Genomic DNA, 15,144 nt, shown 5'->3' on the forward strand with positions numbered 1-15,144 from the left:
TGGAATTATGTATATTCAAATACGTATATTTATATATGTATATTTACATGTGTACATATATAAGGAAACATATACATACATAGAGAGAAACACATAGATGCAAACATATTGTGTATGTATATGTATGTGTGTATGTGTGTGTGAAAAGACCTCACTGGCTTTCCACTGTTTATTAGAAAAAGTCCCAATTCCTTAGCTTTGATGTTGAAGGCCCTTTACAGATTCACCAATTTGCTTGTTCTTAAACTCAGAATTATAGAACATTTTTCAAAGTGAAAGAGGAAGGGCAGCTAGGTGGCACAGTAGTTAAAACCTTGATCCTGGAATCCCAAGTTCTAAATCCAGTCTCAGACATTTGACGCTTACCAGCTATGACACCTTAGTCCGGTCACTTAATCTGAACTGCCTCTCCCCCCCCCCAAAAAAAAGGGCAATGTTAGATGTCAGGATCCCCCTTTTAACTAGGATATTCTGTGATCAGACTTACCTAATGTCACAAAGGTAGTAGATGGTGGAGCTGAGCTATGAATCCAGATATTTGAATGGAACCATACAGTGCAGCAGAAAGATGCTGGATTTGACATCAAAATATTTGGGCTCAACTATTTACTATGCTTGTGATCTTAGGCAAATCATCTAAAGTCTCTGGGACACAGTTCCTTATTTCTAAAATGAAAGGCTTATGACAAGAAACTAGAAACTGCTGCCCATCAGTTGGGAAATGGCTGAATAAGTTCTGGTATATGAATATAATGGAATATTATAATATTCCATAAGTATAATCCTATTATAATAATATAATCATATTCTATAAGAAATAAGGAGAAGGAGGATTTCAGAAAATCCTGGAAGGACTTACATGAACTGATGCTGAGTGAAGTGAGCAAAATCAGGAAAACATTGTACACAGTAACAAGAAAATTATGCGATGATCAACTGTAATGAACTTGGCTCTTTTCAACAATGAGGCAACTCAGACCAATTCTAATAGACTTGTGATGGAAACTGCCAATCACATTCAGAGAGAGAACCATGGAGACTGAATGTGGATGAAAGCGTAGTATTTTGACCTATTTTTGTTATTGTTGTTTGTTTGCTTGGGTTTTTTTTTTCCCTTTCTCATTTTTTCCCTTTTTGATCTTGATTTTTCCTACACAGCATGATAACTATGGTTTAAAAGAATTGCACATGCTTAAGCTAAATCAGATTGCTTGCTGTCTTGGAGAGGAGGGAGAGAAAAATTTGGAACACAAGGTTTTGCAAAGGCGAATGTTAAATATAATATTTTCACCTTTGTTATTGTTGTTGCTAACTTGCTTGGTTTTTTTCTTTCTCATTTTTCCCCCTTTTGAGCTGATTTTTCTTGTGCAGCATGATAAATGTGGAAATATGTTTAGAAGAATTGCACATGTTTAACCTATATTGGATTATTTACTATTGAGGGGAGGAGGGAAGGAGAAAAATGGAACACAAGGGTGAATGTTGAAAACTCTCTTTGCATGTATTTGGAAAAGTAAAAAGTTATCTTTTTTTAAAAGGCGAATGTTGAAAACTATTTTTGCATGTATTTGGAAAAATAAAATACTATTAAAAAAATAAAATAAAATGAGAGGCTGGATAGCCTCTCAAGGGCCTTTCAGTTGTAAATATGCCATCTAGTCACAGAATATCCCATCTGGAAGCAGGCTCCAAGGCCAGCGACTCCAGCCTATTCCTAAATAATAATGCTAAGATCCAACTCCACCATTTACAAATGAGGAAATTGAGGGCCAGAGACAGGGAGCCATTGATAGGAAAGAGCTAGGGATATTAAAAGAAAAGAAAAAGTAAGATTTGAGTATCTTAAATTGTATGTCTAAAAGAACAGTTAAAAAGATTATGCTATCCCCTGCTATTCCTTAATGAGAATCAGTATTTTAGAACATATTGAACTTGGAGTCCGGAGTTGTTGTTGTTGAGTTATTTCAGGCCTGCCTGACTCTTTATGACCCCATTTGGGCTTTTCTTGGCAAAGATAGTGGAGCGGTTTGCCATTTCCTTCTCCAGCTCATTTTACAGATGAGGAAACTGAGGCATATAGGATTAACAGTTACACAGCTAGTGTCTGAGGATGGATTTGAACTTGTGAAGATGAGTGTTTCTGAACCAAGGCTCTGCGCACTATGGTGCCACCTAGCTAGGGGGCAATGGGGATGGAGTCTGGGGGCTTCAGTTAGAAAGACTTGCATGCAAATCTAGCCTCAGATACTTACCCAAAGTGTGACCCTGCCAGTGAACTTGTCTGCCTCAGTTTCCCCAGGTGTAAAATAGGTATAATAATAACAGCTACCTCCCAAAGTTGCTGTGAAAAATCAAGTGAGATAATAGCTGCAAAGCAACTGGCACAATACCTGGAAGATACTAAGTACTTAATAAACCAATCCTTCTTTGCAGAGCACTTAGCACAATACCAGTATATATTAGGTGCTTAATAAATAAATCCTTCCTTCCTTTGCCTATGACTAGCATATAGTAGGTGCTTCAAAAATAAATCATTCCTTTGCAAAGCACTTAGCACAATGCCAGGCATATAGCAAATGCTTAATAAATTTTTCCTCTTTCCTTTCTTTCCTCCCTCCCTTTCCTTCTTTCTTTCTTCCTTCCTCTCTTCTCTTTCCTTCCTTTCCTCCCTTTCCTCCCTCCCTTCCTTTTTTCCTTCTTCCTTTCCTCTCTTCTCTCCTTCCTTTCTTCTTCCTTCCTTCCTTCCTTTCACTGTTCCTCCCTCCCTTTTCCTCCTCCTTTTCCCCTCCCTTCCTTTCTCAAGGTTTCTGCTTATTCAAATTCTACTCATCCTTCAATGCCTAACTCAGTCCACACCTCTCTAAGAAATCTTCCCTGGAGAAGAACATGAACTGTTGAAGCCAGTAGAAGCCAAAGAGCAATATACATAAAACTTAGTCTATGTGGATGAAAAGATCACTAAAAGGAAGCAGAGGAAAAGCCAAGGATGGTCCTAGAAAATAACCAATGAAGCCCACCTCCCTCCTCAAAGCAGGAAGGTGGGAGACCACTACTGCATCTTATTTTGTTTGCCAGAAGAGAGAGCTCAATCTGGGGGGGGAGGACGTTTCCTCCCAGAAATGACTGTCATATAAAATCAAGAAGCATCAATAAAACATTTTTAAAATCTGCCCTGATTATACTTGCTCTCAGTCTTGTCTACTCCAGACACCTCTCCTTCTCACCTCCCAGTAGTTATTTTCTGTTACCATCATTTGCCATTAACATGTGCCAACAAAAATTGGGATTTGAAGTGTTGGTTTTTCCATGTCTTATTTCCCCCAAATGGACCAAAGATTTTTTTTCCCCTGAGGCAATTGGGGGTTAAATGACTTGCCCAGGGTCACGCAGCTGGGACGCGTTAAGCGTCTGAGACCATATTTGAACTCAGGTTCTCCTGACTTCAGGACTGGTGCTCTGTCCACTGCACCACGTAGCTGCCCCTGGACCAAAGATCCTTAAAGGCAGCATGGTAGAATAGAAAGCCGAACTCGAAGTCACAGGAATTCTGAGTTCCAATTTCAGCTCTTCCACTTACAACCTCTGTGTGACCCTTGGCAAATCACCTACTGGATTTCCGTTTCCTTATCTGTAAAATAAAAAGGTTGAACAAGATGACCTCTAAGATCTCTTCTAGTTCTAGAGGCTCGATTTATCCTATCACACACACACACTATCAGGGTATCTTACACCCAGAAGACTGTTCAGTGATACTTGCTGAGGATGCTAATATACAAATGGATACTTAAACTATTCCCTTTGACTTCCTGTTTCCCTGCTCAGATCTTGTCATCTCTCTTTTCCCACTTATCCAACCAAGTATTCCATGTCCACAGCCTGCAAGGGCGGGAGCTCATCAGGTGGCAGCAGTAAGCCGATGTCAGCTCGTAGAGGTTTAAAACAGCCCATTGTAAAGCTTTCAGAATAAGCATTTCCACCTTGGAAATCAGCAAATGCTACAAATCTGGGCTTGATTTACTATTTTGTGAACTGCCCAGAATTAAGAAAACGATGGAGAAAATGTTAGTAATGCAGGTTAAAAGCAAAAGTGTGCTGTATCTTTCGGAGAGCTAGTTGTCCAACATTTACCAGCACATCACTGGAGAGGGAGAGTCCTCTAAAGATTGTAATGCTGAAGCTGAAAGAACATAGAGAATCACAGAATGACATATTCTTGGAGTGGGTCAGGATCTTCGAAACCATTCAATCCAAGCCAACATCCCTAAGGAAGAGTTCCCCTCCCTTCAATAGGGATATAACCCTCCCCCCTCCCCCGCCAACAAACCATAAGATTTTTAAAGACAGGGCAATACAAAGACAACTGATCTTTGAGTCACTGGAGTCCTGAGTTCAAATCCAGCTTTTGCTTAAAAGGAATCAGCCACCTCTAGAGGGAGCTTATTCTACTTCTGGGAAGAAAAACGACTCCAGCTTCAATTTGCTTCAACAAAAATTCTACTCATTTTTTCCTAGTGCTACTACCATCTCTGGCCAAGCAAATTAAGTCTAATAAGCCCTTTTACATGGGACAGCTCTTCCCATTTCAAACACCTACTGTGTACCTCCCCATCTTTTCTTCCCCAATCTGAATACCCCTATTTAATTAATTTATTGTCCCCGATTCTCAGAGTCCTTCCTGCCAATCCTGGCTGCCTTCCTCCAGACTCTGTGGACAGTTTTAACCTGACACTGTCCTGAACACAGTCTCCAGGTGTGACCAGGTCAAGGGCAGTGGGCTATTTGGGACATCCTCTTCCAACCAGCCCCTTCATTTTATAAAAGAATAAACTGAATCCCCTTGAGATGAACTAATTTTTTCAAGGTCACACCATCCCAACAGGCTTCTGATTTTCAAGTTCTGATTTCTTTTCCTTCCCATTCACAACTCAGAAACAGCTATTGGTTCAGTGGACAGAGCACATGACTAGAGTTCGAAAGACCTGAGTTCAAATTCGGCCTCAGATACTTCCTACCTATTTGTGTGATTCTGGGGAAGCCATTTAACGGCTTTCTGCCTCAGTTTCCTCAACTATAAAATGCACCCACCTCAAAGTATTGTTGTGAGGACAAAATAAAATAAAGTCCTGTGTGTTGAAAAAACAACAAACATTTAGCACAGTGCCTGGCACATAGTAGGTTTCTCCCCTTTCCTTCCAAGATAGAAGGGTGAGGATGTAGGTGACAGACACCTATCCTCTTCTTCCAAATACCGGTGACCAAGGGGATTGACTCAGTTTAACCAAAATCCCCTTTCCCTTCCTGAGCCTCCCTTTACTTGACTATAAAACAAGAGGGTTGGACTAGACAATCTCTCAATCTAGTCTTCCCAGGCACTCAGCTGCCCACCTCCTCCCCTTCCCCCCCATCTCCTCCCAGGGTCCCCCACTTGACTCCCACCATCTGGGAGCCAGCAGAGGGAGCCCTGAGCCCTGGGGCTGTGGGTGGGGGCTGGGTGTGGGTGGGGGAAGTGGGGGGCGGAGAAGGGGCAGAAAAATGTTGCCTGACTGCTGTGGCGGCAGCGAGAGCAGCAGCGGCGGCAGGGGAAGGCTGGGCCCGGGCCTGTGCCCACCCGCCCATCCTGTCCTGCTCAGTAACTCAGTAATTACTGCTCCCTAGTGCCCCCTCCCCCACGCCCCTCAACCTTCCCCCCCACTCCCACCTCCACTACCACTTTCAAGCTAGGAATGCCCCATCCTCTATTAACCCCTGCTTGCCCACCTGCCTGGCAACAGCTCCCCTCATCCCCCCCCCCAAAGCTAACCCACTGGCCCATGATGCCCCGGTTCTGTCACTCTTTGCCTTCAGAATTATCACTACTCTGCTGTCCTTCTCTCTTCCCTTCTAGTCCCACTGACTTGAGTAGAGACTTCATACCCTGGAAGAGGGGGCCCTGCTGATTTAGCTGCCTGGGGGGTGGGGGGGATAAGGAGGAAGGAAGCGGGGAAAGAGATCCATCATCTTCCAGCTACAGAACTTGGAGTCCCAGGTCCTAAAACATCCTCTGTCAGGGCTTCTTAACCTGAGTCCACAGATTCTGTTGGATTTCAGGATGCCTGTGAACGGGTAGGAAAAAAATTACCTCTTTATCTTCATTAACTTCTGAAATTTAATATTTCTTTTGATTACAAATGGAAGCAATATATATTCTGAGAAGGGATTGCTATGGTTTTCCAAAAAACCAAGGGGTCTATGAACAGAAAAGGCTTAAGACCCCCTACTCTAGTCCAGTCCCCTCATCTTACAAGTGAAGGTTATTCTCTTGTCCCTGAGGCAGGGGAGGGAAAGAAAGATTGCTAGAGAGCTCAGAACTGGTTAAACTCGGTGCACTTGGGGACTGACGTAAAGTCCTTCATAAGGTATGGTAAGTGGTACAGTAAGAACATGTTCTCTCTCCGGCTGAGACAGGAATCCCAAGCCCCTTCTGAACCCTAACATCACTTCCTCTTCTCTGAAAAAAGAGGGCCCAGCCCTGAATAAGTTAAATAGAAGGGAGGGGTTCCTGTATATCTAGGGCCCAAAAGAAGCCAGTGGGAGAAGGACAAGTGAGAGAAAGCAGAAACAGAAGAGCAAGTCCTCGGTGTTGTGTCTTTCTATCTCTCTGTCTCCTTTTGGCTCTCAATCTCTCTCTCTCTCTCTCTCTCTCTCTCTCTCTCTCTCTCTCTCTCTCTCTCTCTCTGTCTCCCTCTCTCTGTCTGTCTCTCTCTGTCTCTCTCCCTCTCTGTCTCCCTTTCTCTTTGTCTCTGTTTCTCTCGGTGTGTCTTTCTCTCTGTGTTTCTGATTCTGTGTGTGTCTTTTGGTGTGTATGTCTCTCTCACTTTCTGTCTTTGCCTCTCTTTGTATGTCTTTCTCTCTGTCCCTGTAGGTCTGTCTTTCTGCATTTCTCGCTTTGTCTCTGTGTATGTCTCTTTCTGACTCTGTCTCTCTGTGTGTCTCTCTCTGTTTCTCTGTCTTTCTCTATGTGTCTTTCTCTGGCTCTGTTTTTCTTTTGAGTGTCTCTCTGTCTCTGTGTGTCTCGCTCCATCTCTCTGTTTCTGACTCTGAGTGTATGTCTCTCTGTCTTTGGCTCTCTGTGTCTTTGTCTCTCTCTGTCCCTCTTTCTCTGTCTCTCTATATTTCTCTCTTTGTCTCTGTCTCTCTCACTCTGTTTTTGCTTCTCTCTCTGTCTCTGTCTCTTTGTGTCTCTCTCTCTGTCTCTCTCACTATCTTTGCTTCTCTGTCTCTCTCTGACTCCGTCTCTCTGTGTGTCTCTGCTCTGTCTCTCTCTGTTTCTGTCTGTCTGCTTCTCTGTCACTGTTTCTTTCTCCCTCTCCTTTCTTTCCTTTCCTCACCTGTCTCTTGTCCAGGTGATCCTTGGTTAGAATAGAAGGTTTACTGACAAGGGCGCCTCCCTGCCCCAACTCCTCCAAATGTCTGGGGCAAATGAGACCCAAACTTTTGTCCATAAACACACATGTTCTCAGAGGATGCAAAAAAATAATAATAACAACTGCCCTCTTCTGCCATGTGTGCCCACTCATTAAGCCCTGGGCCCTCCAGTCAGCCTGGCCATGTCCCCCGAGTGCCCCCTTAGACCCAGAGCAGTTCTCAGTTAATATTCATACTCTGGAATCCCCCTGAGTGGGCCCTGGTGTTTCCTTCACCCCAGGGCCTTCTCCTGATCTGCCCCTCCTTCCCCCCCAGCAGCCACCTCCACAGCTTCCTCAGATAAGGGTTGGGGAAGCATGAGAGGGGCCCAGTCCATTCCCTCTAGCAATGTCACAGTGCCAGGACTCTAGTGGGCATAGGGCGAGCTCTGGCCAGGCTCTGGCTGCCCCCTCCCGACCCTGCCCTTTCCTGCTCACAGCCCCATTGTCTCCCGCCTTGAGAAGCTGCCAAGATGATGCAGGGAAGGGGGAAGGACGGCCACCTCCCCCACCACCCCCACCATCACCACCCAGGCTGGGTGGGGCTAATACTAGCACTACCCATGCCGTGCCAGGGGCCCCAAGCTAGGACAGGATATGAAAGGGATGACCAGCCTGGTCAAGCGGGGGTAAAACTAAGAGCATGGCCAAAGGAGGGGGAGGAGACACAAACAAGGATGGTTGCGTTCTATCCATGTGCCTGTGGAAGTCCAGAGATGAGATCTGTCCTCGTCTGTATTTCTGATTCAGAATTTTTTCTTCCAAGAGAACTAACTGGGGAGGAAGAGGGTGGGGGAAGGGAACCGGGCTGCATTTTTTCTAGTGGCAAAGGAAGAGGGCCAGTTCACATCAGAGAAATGGGAAGGAAACAAAGAGGGAGGAAGGGAAGAAATCAGGAAGAAAGGGGGGGAAAGCAAGTTTGGTCATTCTGTGAGGATAGGCTACTTTCTTTTTCCACCAGAAGGTAACGTCATTCTCGTTCAAGGAAACAACACAAACGGTTAAACTGAGACTTTTGAAAACACTTAGCAAAGATGGCAGAGCGGAAGACTTTGGAGGATGCGATCGAAGTGCAAGGCGCCCGGCTCTTTAGGATACGTCTCCCAGCTGGGGCAGGGAGGTGTCTGTGGGGGCCGGCTGCCTCGAGGACGCGAGGCCGGACAAAATAACCACTGGATGGCCTGGCCCGCCTCAGAACCTGGGATCCTCAGATTCAGAGAGACAGGGTCAGAGAGGAGAAAGGCAGGCTGTCCTCGAGGCCGAATCACACCACTGGGCGCCCGTGGAAAGGGCTGCAAGTGGGGGCTGAGAATCTGCCCCAAGACCTCTCACGAGAGGCCGTCGACCCAAGGCTTGAACATATTTGCTTTGACTGCTTCTTCCCACCTAACCTCAGACAAGTGAGGCTCTAGTCAGCAAGGCCATCTCATCCTAGACTTTTAGGGGAACTTTCGCTTTCTTTCTCCTCGGATGTGGCCAGAACTCAAAGGAAACCATGAAGCAACCACCCAGATCAGGGGGCTCTTCTGCTAAGTCGAGCTGATAAATGCATGGCTGGAAGGGAGGGAACAGAGAGAGGTGGGATCCCCGGGGGAGCAGATCAAGGATAACGGACCATTAAGTACCCCTGAGGTTGCCTTTCAGCCTAGGAATGATCTTGTAGGGAATGTGCAGAATGCTTGAGTGGGACAGTTAACAGAAAGGGCGGCTCCCCCAAAGGAATAAAAAGAAAGAGTTAAAAGGGAGACAGAGAGACAGGTGGACAGATAGAGAATGAGAGAGACACACATAGAGAACAGAGACAGACAGGGAGCGAAAGAGAGAGGGGGAGGGAAAGAAGGAGAGAGAAAAAGAGAATGGAGAGAGAAAAGAAGGGGAGGGAGGAAGAGAGGGAGAGGACACAGAGAGAGCTGCTATACAAGGCAGGGGGCGGGGGAGAGGGGGGAGAAGAGGGGAGGTGAGTTCTCTCAGATCTCTCTTCCTGAGGAGTTCCCTGGCCCAGTCCCCCTTATCACCACAGCCCCTCTGTCCTCGCCATTCTCTCCCTGCAGCTGCAGCTGTGAACGTTTCTCTGTTCTCCCCACACCTGCCTCCTTGTCCTACCTCATCCCTCCCTCCCCCACATCCCTTTCTCCCATCCATCTCCCACTCCCCCATTCCTTCAGCTTTCCAGGCATTCAGGGATAAGACTACCTAGGCTCCGTTCCACTTCCCTTATCAGGAGACCTAACCAGGATCTGCTGCCCAGATAACCAAATTTCCTTCCTTCCATAGCTTAGTTGCCACTTCAATATTCTTTCTACTAAATGGGGAACCATATCCTCTCAAGAGGTAAAGGGAGAGGTCCCTTTGCAAAATTTGTCTTGGGATCCTAGATTTTAAATTTTATTACCATACCCTGCCTAGCTTCTGGGGATTCTAAACAGATCAGCTTGGGGGAAACTGAGGCACCATCCGTGATCAAGCTAAAAATAAAAAGATAAAGTACTGTGCTGTGAATGTGCTGTGAAATGTGCTGAAAGGTCAGAAAACTCAAGTTTTAGTTCTCCAGTCTGACACTAAGCCAGCTGTGATCCTGATCAAGCAGTTTTGCTTGGTTTTCCACATCCACAAAACCCAGATGATAATATTTTCACTACCTACTTCACAAAGTAAATGACTTTGTGGCCACTTAAGGCACACTACAAATAGGAACTGTGTTTCTTGTTCCTTTCTCTGGGCCCTGAGTTTTTCATAATTTGTCCCCAAATGACCCCCAAAAAATACGGCTCTCTGTGGTGTCACAGAGGGTCACAGGCCTGAGAATTCTCCCTTTGGCCATTGCAGCCTCCCCTCACAAAGAAAGATCATCTTCTTTCTTCACCCCAAACCATCAAGGTGGAGGGTGGGAGGGTCACAGAGAATCACATTTCAACCAATGACATGATGGTCTGTAAATGAATAAGTTTCTGGTCCATGGACTGGGGAACCACATCTTTCTGTAGATGCCCCTCCCACCATTCACTGAATTGTACTCAGGTTCTTCCCTTTCCGCTGAAGAAAAAAAAAAATAAAAAAGAAAATCTTGAACATTAGAGAAGTCCTTGTTCTAATTCCTACCTGATCCAGGAACCCTAATTCCTCAGCTTTTCTACAGAATGCCATTGACTAACCCCAAGCTATGGAGATAAAAGCTTCCCTCTGTTTGTCTGAGCTTTTCCAAGAATCAGCCAGCAATAAAATGGGAAATACAATCTAAATCTGGATTTAGCCTTAGAATATCAGAGCTGGCAAAGGCCTCAGAATTTAGAAAATAAAAGCAAAACACATAGGCCGTTAAAAACTGGAAGAAGCACTTAAAAGACAAAAGATCGACTATCAGAACACAGAATGTTGTAGCTATGTGAAACAGAACAGAACATGGAATACTCTTTCTGAAAGGAACCCTAGAGACTCTCTCTCTATTGAGTGGAACCCCATATGAGGTCTCCTAACTGAATGTGGGGCTCACAAAATTATGATTTATTATCAGAAAATGTTTCATTTCCATACCTATTTTTTATATATACTCAGTGTTACATAAAAATTTCTCAGGAGAAAAAGGGTCATGTGTGGAAAAAGTTGAAGAAACGCTAATCTATTCAAGCTATTTATTATCTAGTCTAACTTCAATAGCACTCCTGAATCCCAGCAAGTCTGGAATTGATCATTTGGCACAATGCTCCCTCGTTTGATGGCCCTGGCTCTTAAGCTTTCTTTGCCTTTTGACCTCAAACTGGAGGTGGTAATAGGCTGTAAGCTAAGGAAGGAAATCCAGAAGGGCAGGATCACTGAAGTTAAAAGTAGCATAGATTCTAGTTTATCTAGTGACCAAATTTCCCTCATATTAAATATAAGACAACAATACGAGATTGCTTGCCATCTTGGGGAGGGGAGGAGAAAAAAAACTAATCTTATTAAAAAATGTTAAAAAAAACTAAATAAAATGAAATAAATATAAGGTAACCGAGGGCCGGAGAGGCTAAGGTTTGTCCGAGGTCACATAGATAAGTATCAAAGTCAGGGTTTTAATTTTCTGATTCTAAATCATATGCCCTTTGCTCTAGGACATGGTCTGAGTTCTTTCCTAGGCTACAAAGGAAGTAAAAAGAGCCAGAAGAAATCCTTGATCATAGAGTGTGTGTGTGTGTGTGTGTGTGTGTGTGTGTGTGTAGACTCAAGCTCATACAGGAAATAACCATCACAAGCAATATTTTAACCCAGGACTCCTCCTCCCCTCCCCCTTTTAAAAACCAAACCTATGATTCCATTATGTAAGATGCTCCTAGTAAGGAACTCCTTTTATCACTGCAGATCAGCATCTGCTCTTAGAGAGTTGTTAGAGAGAATTAAGGCCCTGGCGTGAGAAGGACTTGAATTCAAATTTAGTCTCAGACACTTATCACTAATTAACTCTGGGCAAGTCAGTTAATCCTAATTTCCAGGAAAGAGATGGAGACAGATAGACAGACAGAGTCAGACAGAAACAGGCAGAAACAGACAGACAGAGAACACTAAGGATAAACCACTTGTCCAAGGTTACACAACCAATATGTATCCATAGTAGAAATCAAATCTAGGTCTTCTGACCCCAAAACATATCCACTGAACCACGCTGCCACCTTCTTGGTGAACTTTCCATTGTATTATGATATGTTCCCAGTTGTCTCTTTCTGATTTATCCTTCCCTGATTCAAGGATTAAAACTATTTTTGTCTCACAACAAGAATTTAAGTTCTGTTTTAATTATTCAGAATAATTTATACAGCATTGTTATTGATTGCTTTTTAAACATTTGATGGAATTTAACTACAAATCCATCTAGACCAGAGTTCCCCCTTTCCTTTATCAATGCCTTTATGACATTTAAGTTCACATTCTGGGATTTTTTTTTTAACATTGGAAATTGGCCACAACATTGAATTTTGAGTCTGGGGACTTGAGGTTCAAGTTCTGACTCTGTAATAAGTGTCTGACCCTGGAATAATCATTAAACCTTTCTGGACATCAATTTTGTGATCTCTGAAATGAGAGGTTTAAACTAGATGGCCTATGAGATCTTTCAAAGCTCCAAATTTCTTATCCTATGTTTCTTCAGTCCCTCTCCTTTCCTATCAGTGTGCAGTCTTTTGTAGTCTCAGGGAAACAGATTAAATAAGACCATTCTTTCCCCTCCCAGAGTGGAACATCAAAGACACTACATTAGAGGACTCTTCTATTTGACCTCAAATGTGGTTTTTGGTTTTAAACCTCAGTGCAAACTTGGCAACAGGTATACTGTTATCTCTGTTTATGTCTCATCTCCCTACTTGACTCCAAAAGGTCAGTCTTACATAAGCTTTGCATGTCCCTCAACACCTAGCATAGTGCTCTGCACACTTAATAACAGTAATAAATGTTTGTTGAATGAATGGATGAATGAGTCTTGCTTTCTGCTTCCTCGGCTTCCTTTCATGCCCCACCTTCTCCCTCCTTTTCCAAGTTCCTCCCCTTCACCCCTTTCCAAAAAAAAAAAAAAAAAAATGTTCCTCCTCCAGCCCTCTCCGGGCTCCTTTAGTTCTACGGTCCTGGAATCATTCCATTACCACCTTACCCTTTTTCTCTGATGGCTTCCTCACTATCATTTATCGAACCCCAACTGTGCTAGAGCTTTGGACTAAGTATTGGAGGGAGCAGGATACGAAGGTAATAATGTGAGGGAGAAGCAGGAGAAGATGGGGAGGGAATATGAAAGAAGTGGAACTTGGTCTCTGCCCTGGAGGAACTTCCAGTTTAGTAGAGCATATAAAACGTACATGAAACGACATGACAACTACATAGCAGCTCATTCACAATTACTTCAGAATGAACTTAGTTCTCGTTCCCATCTCTCTTTTCCCCTCATTCCTCTGCCCCTGCTGCTTCCTCCTCCCTCGCCAGCAGTTCATCCCTCTCTCTATGTCTCTGCTGAGACATGGAGCCTGGATGACTTGGGGCAGGCACTAGAAAGCTAGGAAGATGAGGAAGGATTCGGCAAAGGACTGGGCAAAGGAGTAGCGAGTTCCAAACCTTCTCCTTCTCCCCCAACCAGAAACGATTCCCCACCCCCACCCTAGCCCTCTCCTTCAGCGTTTCCCCACTCCTTGTGCCTCTCCCCCAGAGCCCCCCCGTCCCAGCCTCTCTCCCTCCAGGCCCCCTCTGTGCATCTACCCTGGCTTTCCAATCCCCCTGCCTCCGACCCTGGCGCTCCACGAGATCCTCTCAGGTCTCCTAAAGAGCTCCAGCTCCAGCCCTCTCAGCACTCACCACCAGAGCCCGCCGACGTGGGCGGGACAGAGCAAAAGCAGGACAAGTCCCAGTCGAGTCGGAGCTGGCCGTAGCATCTCGACGGCTGGGCTCCGGCTTTTGGGGAAGGGCGGGAGGGATAGAAACCCGAGGGCGAGCTTATGAAGCTGGGGCGAGGGGATCGCGGGCTTTCAAGGGGAGCAGTGGGGCAGCCTGGCGGCAGCGGCTACAACTCCCAACCCCATCCCGGGAGAGAAGGGAGAGGCAGAGGCGGAGGGACGGGGAGAGCCAGAGCTTCTGCCTTCTCCAGAACTCCGGAGACGAAATCAGAGCCGGGGGCGGGGGTGGGAGGGGAGGGGGGCCGGGGTGGGGGCGGGAGAGAGGGGCAGGGGAAGAGTGGGGGGGTGGCAGTTGCGACAGCTCGGCGGCGGAGATCTCCAGAGCCTTGCGCCCCGGGGCTTCGAGTGCAGAGGGGCGGGGAGCCGGGGTCTCTGGGCGGGGCCGGGGTGAATTCCCAGTCCAGTGGGGCAGGTCCCTCCTCCGCCACCCCAAGGGCTGGCTATCTCCTAGGTCCGTGAGCTGCCCTGTCTGCCCCCAGTTTAGAGCTTGGAAGAAAACTGTGTGGGAAGGGGGGCGGGGAAGAGCTAAGAAGAGGAGGGAAGGGGAGAGGAGAGATGGGGAGGGGGGAGGAGAAGTTTGACAGGTTTGTTGACTGTAAAGAGAGAAAACTTCCCAGGAATGAGGGAGTGGGGGGGGGGGGGACCGAGAGTTAGAGGAACATGCAGCCCCAGGGGCCAAGACAGGGAGACGAGGTGGGGGCTTAGGATAGGGGTGCCTAACTTAGAGTCGCAGACCTCCTGAGGCTAGCTCTTCTTTAGAGAGGTTACAGGCTCCCTCCTTCTGGCTCCAGAATTTTTGATCTTGGCTAGCCAAAACTCTCAGAAGTCTCTCTCTGAACAGAAGCATCCCCGGAGAAGATTCATAGGCTTTAGGGTTAAAAGAGGAGAGAGAATCTAGCTCCCACACCTTCTCATTTTACAGATAAAGAAACTGAGACCCACGGTCACATATCAGCAAGTAACAGAATCGGGACTGGAACTCAATTCCCGTAAATCCAAATCTGGGGATCTATGCGCGGCTTCCTCTGGGCAACCTTTCCTCACCGTCAAGGAAGCTCCTCTGACTTCTCTACCTCTTGAGAATTGAGATCCTGTCCTCTGGGCCCAAATGCCCTCCCTCCCGTCTTCACTGGAGAGGGGGCAGGGCCGTGGGTCGTCCTGAGGCCGAAGAGCTTCAGAGATGGAAGGAAACTGAAGCTCTTTCTCCCCCCCGCCCAGTTCTGTACCCCAGTACCGGGGTGAGCACCAGCTCAACCCCAGCGGGTCCCTAGTTTCCTGAGCCTGCCCCTCCACCTCCTTTC

General features: G+C 46.0%; 1 protein-coding gene across 1 annotated transcript in view; it reads right to left on the reverse strand.

Annotated features, from left to right (window-relative positions):
• The window catches only part of WNT6 (Wnt family member 6), a 29,307-nt gene extending 14,959 nt beyond the window's left edge, over window positions 1-14,348 (reverse strand). Inside the window, exon 1 of the mRNA XM_003765902.2 lies at window positions 13,746-14,348. Within this exon, the coding sequence (XP_003765950.1) occupies window positions 13,746-13,822 (77 nt within the window). The 5' untranslated portion in view covers window positions 13,823-14,348. The remainder of the gene's footprint in view (window positions 1-13,745) is intronic.
• Between the last annotated feature and the right edge of the window lie 796 nt (window positions 14,349-15,144).

This window comes from Sarcophilus harrisii, chromosome 3, assembly GCF_902635505.1.
Source record: "Sarcophilus harrisii chromosome 3, mSarHar1.11, whole genome shotgun sequence".
Classification (NCBI taxonomy): Eukaryota; Metazoa; Chordata; class Mammalia; order Dasyuromorphia; family Dasyuridae; genus Sarcophilus; species Sarcophilus harrisii.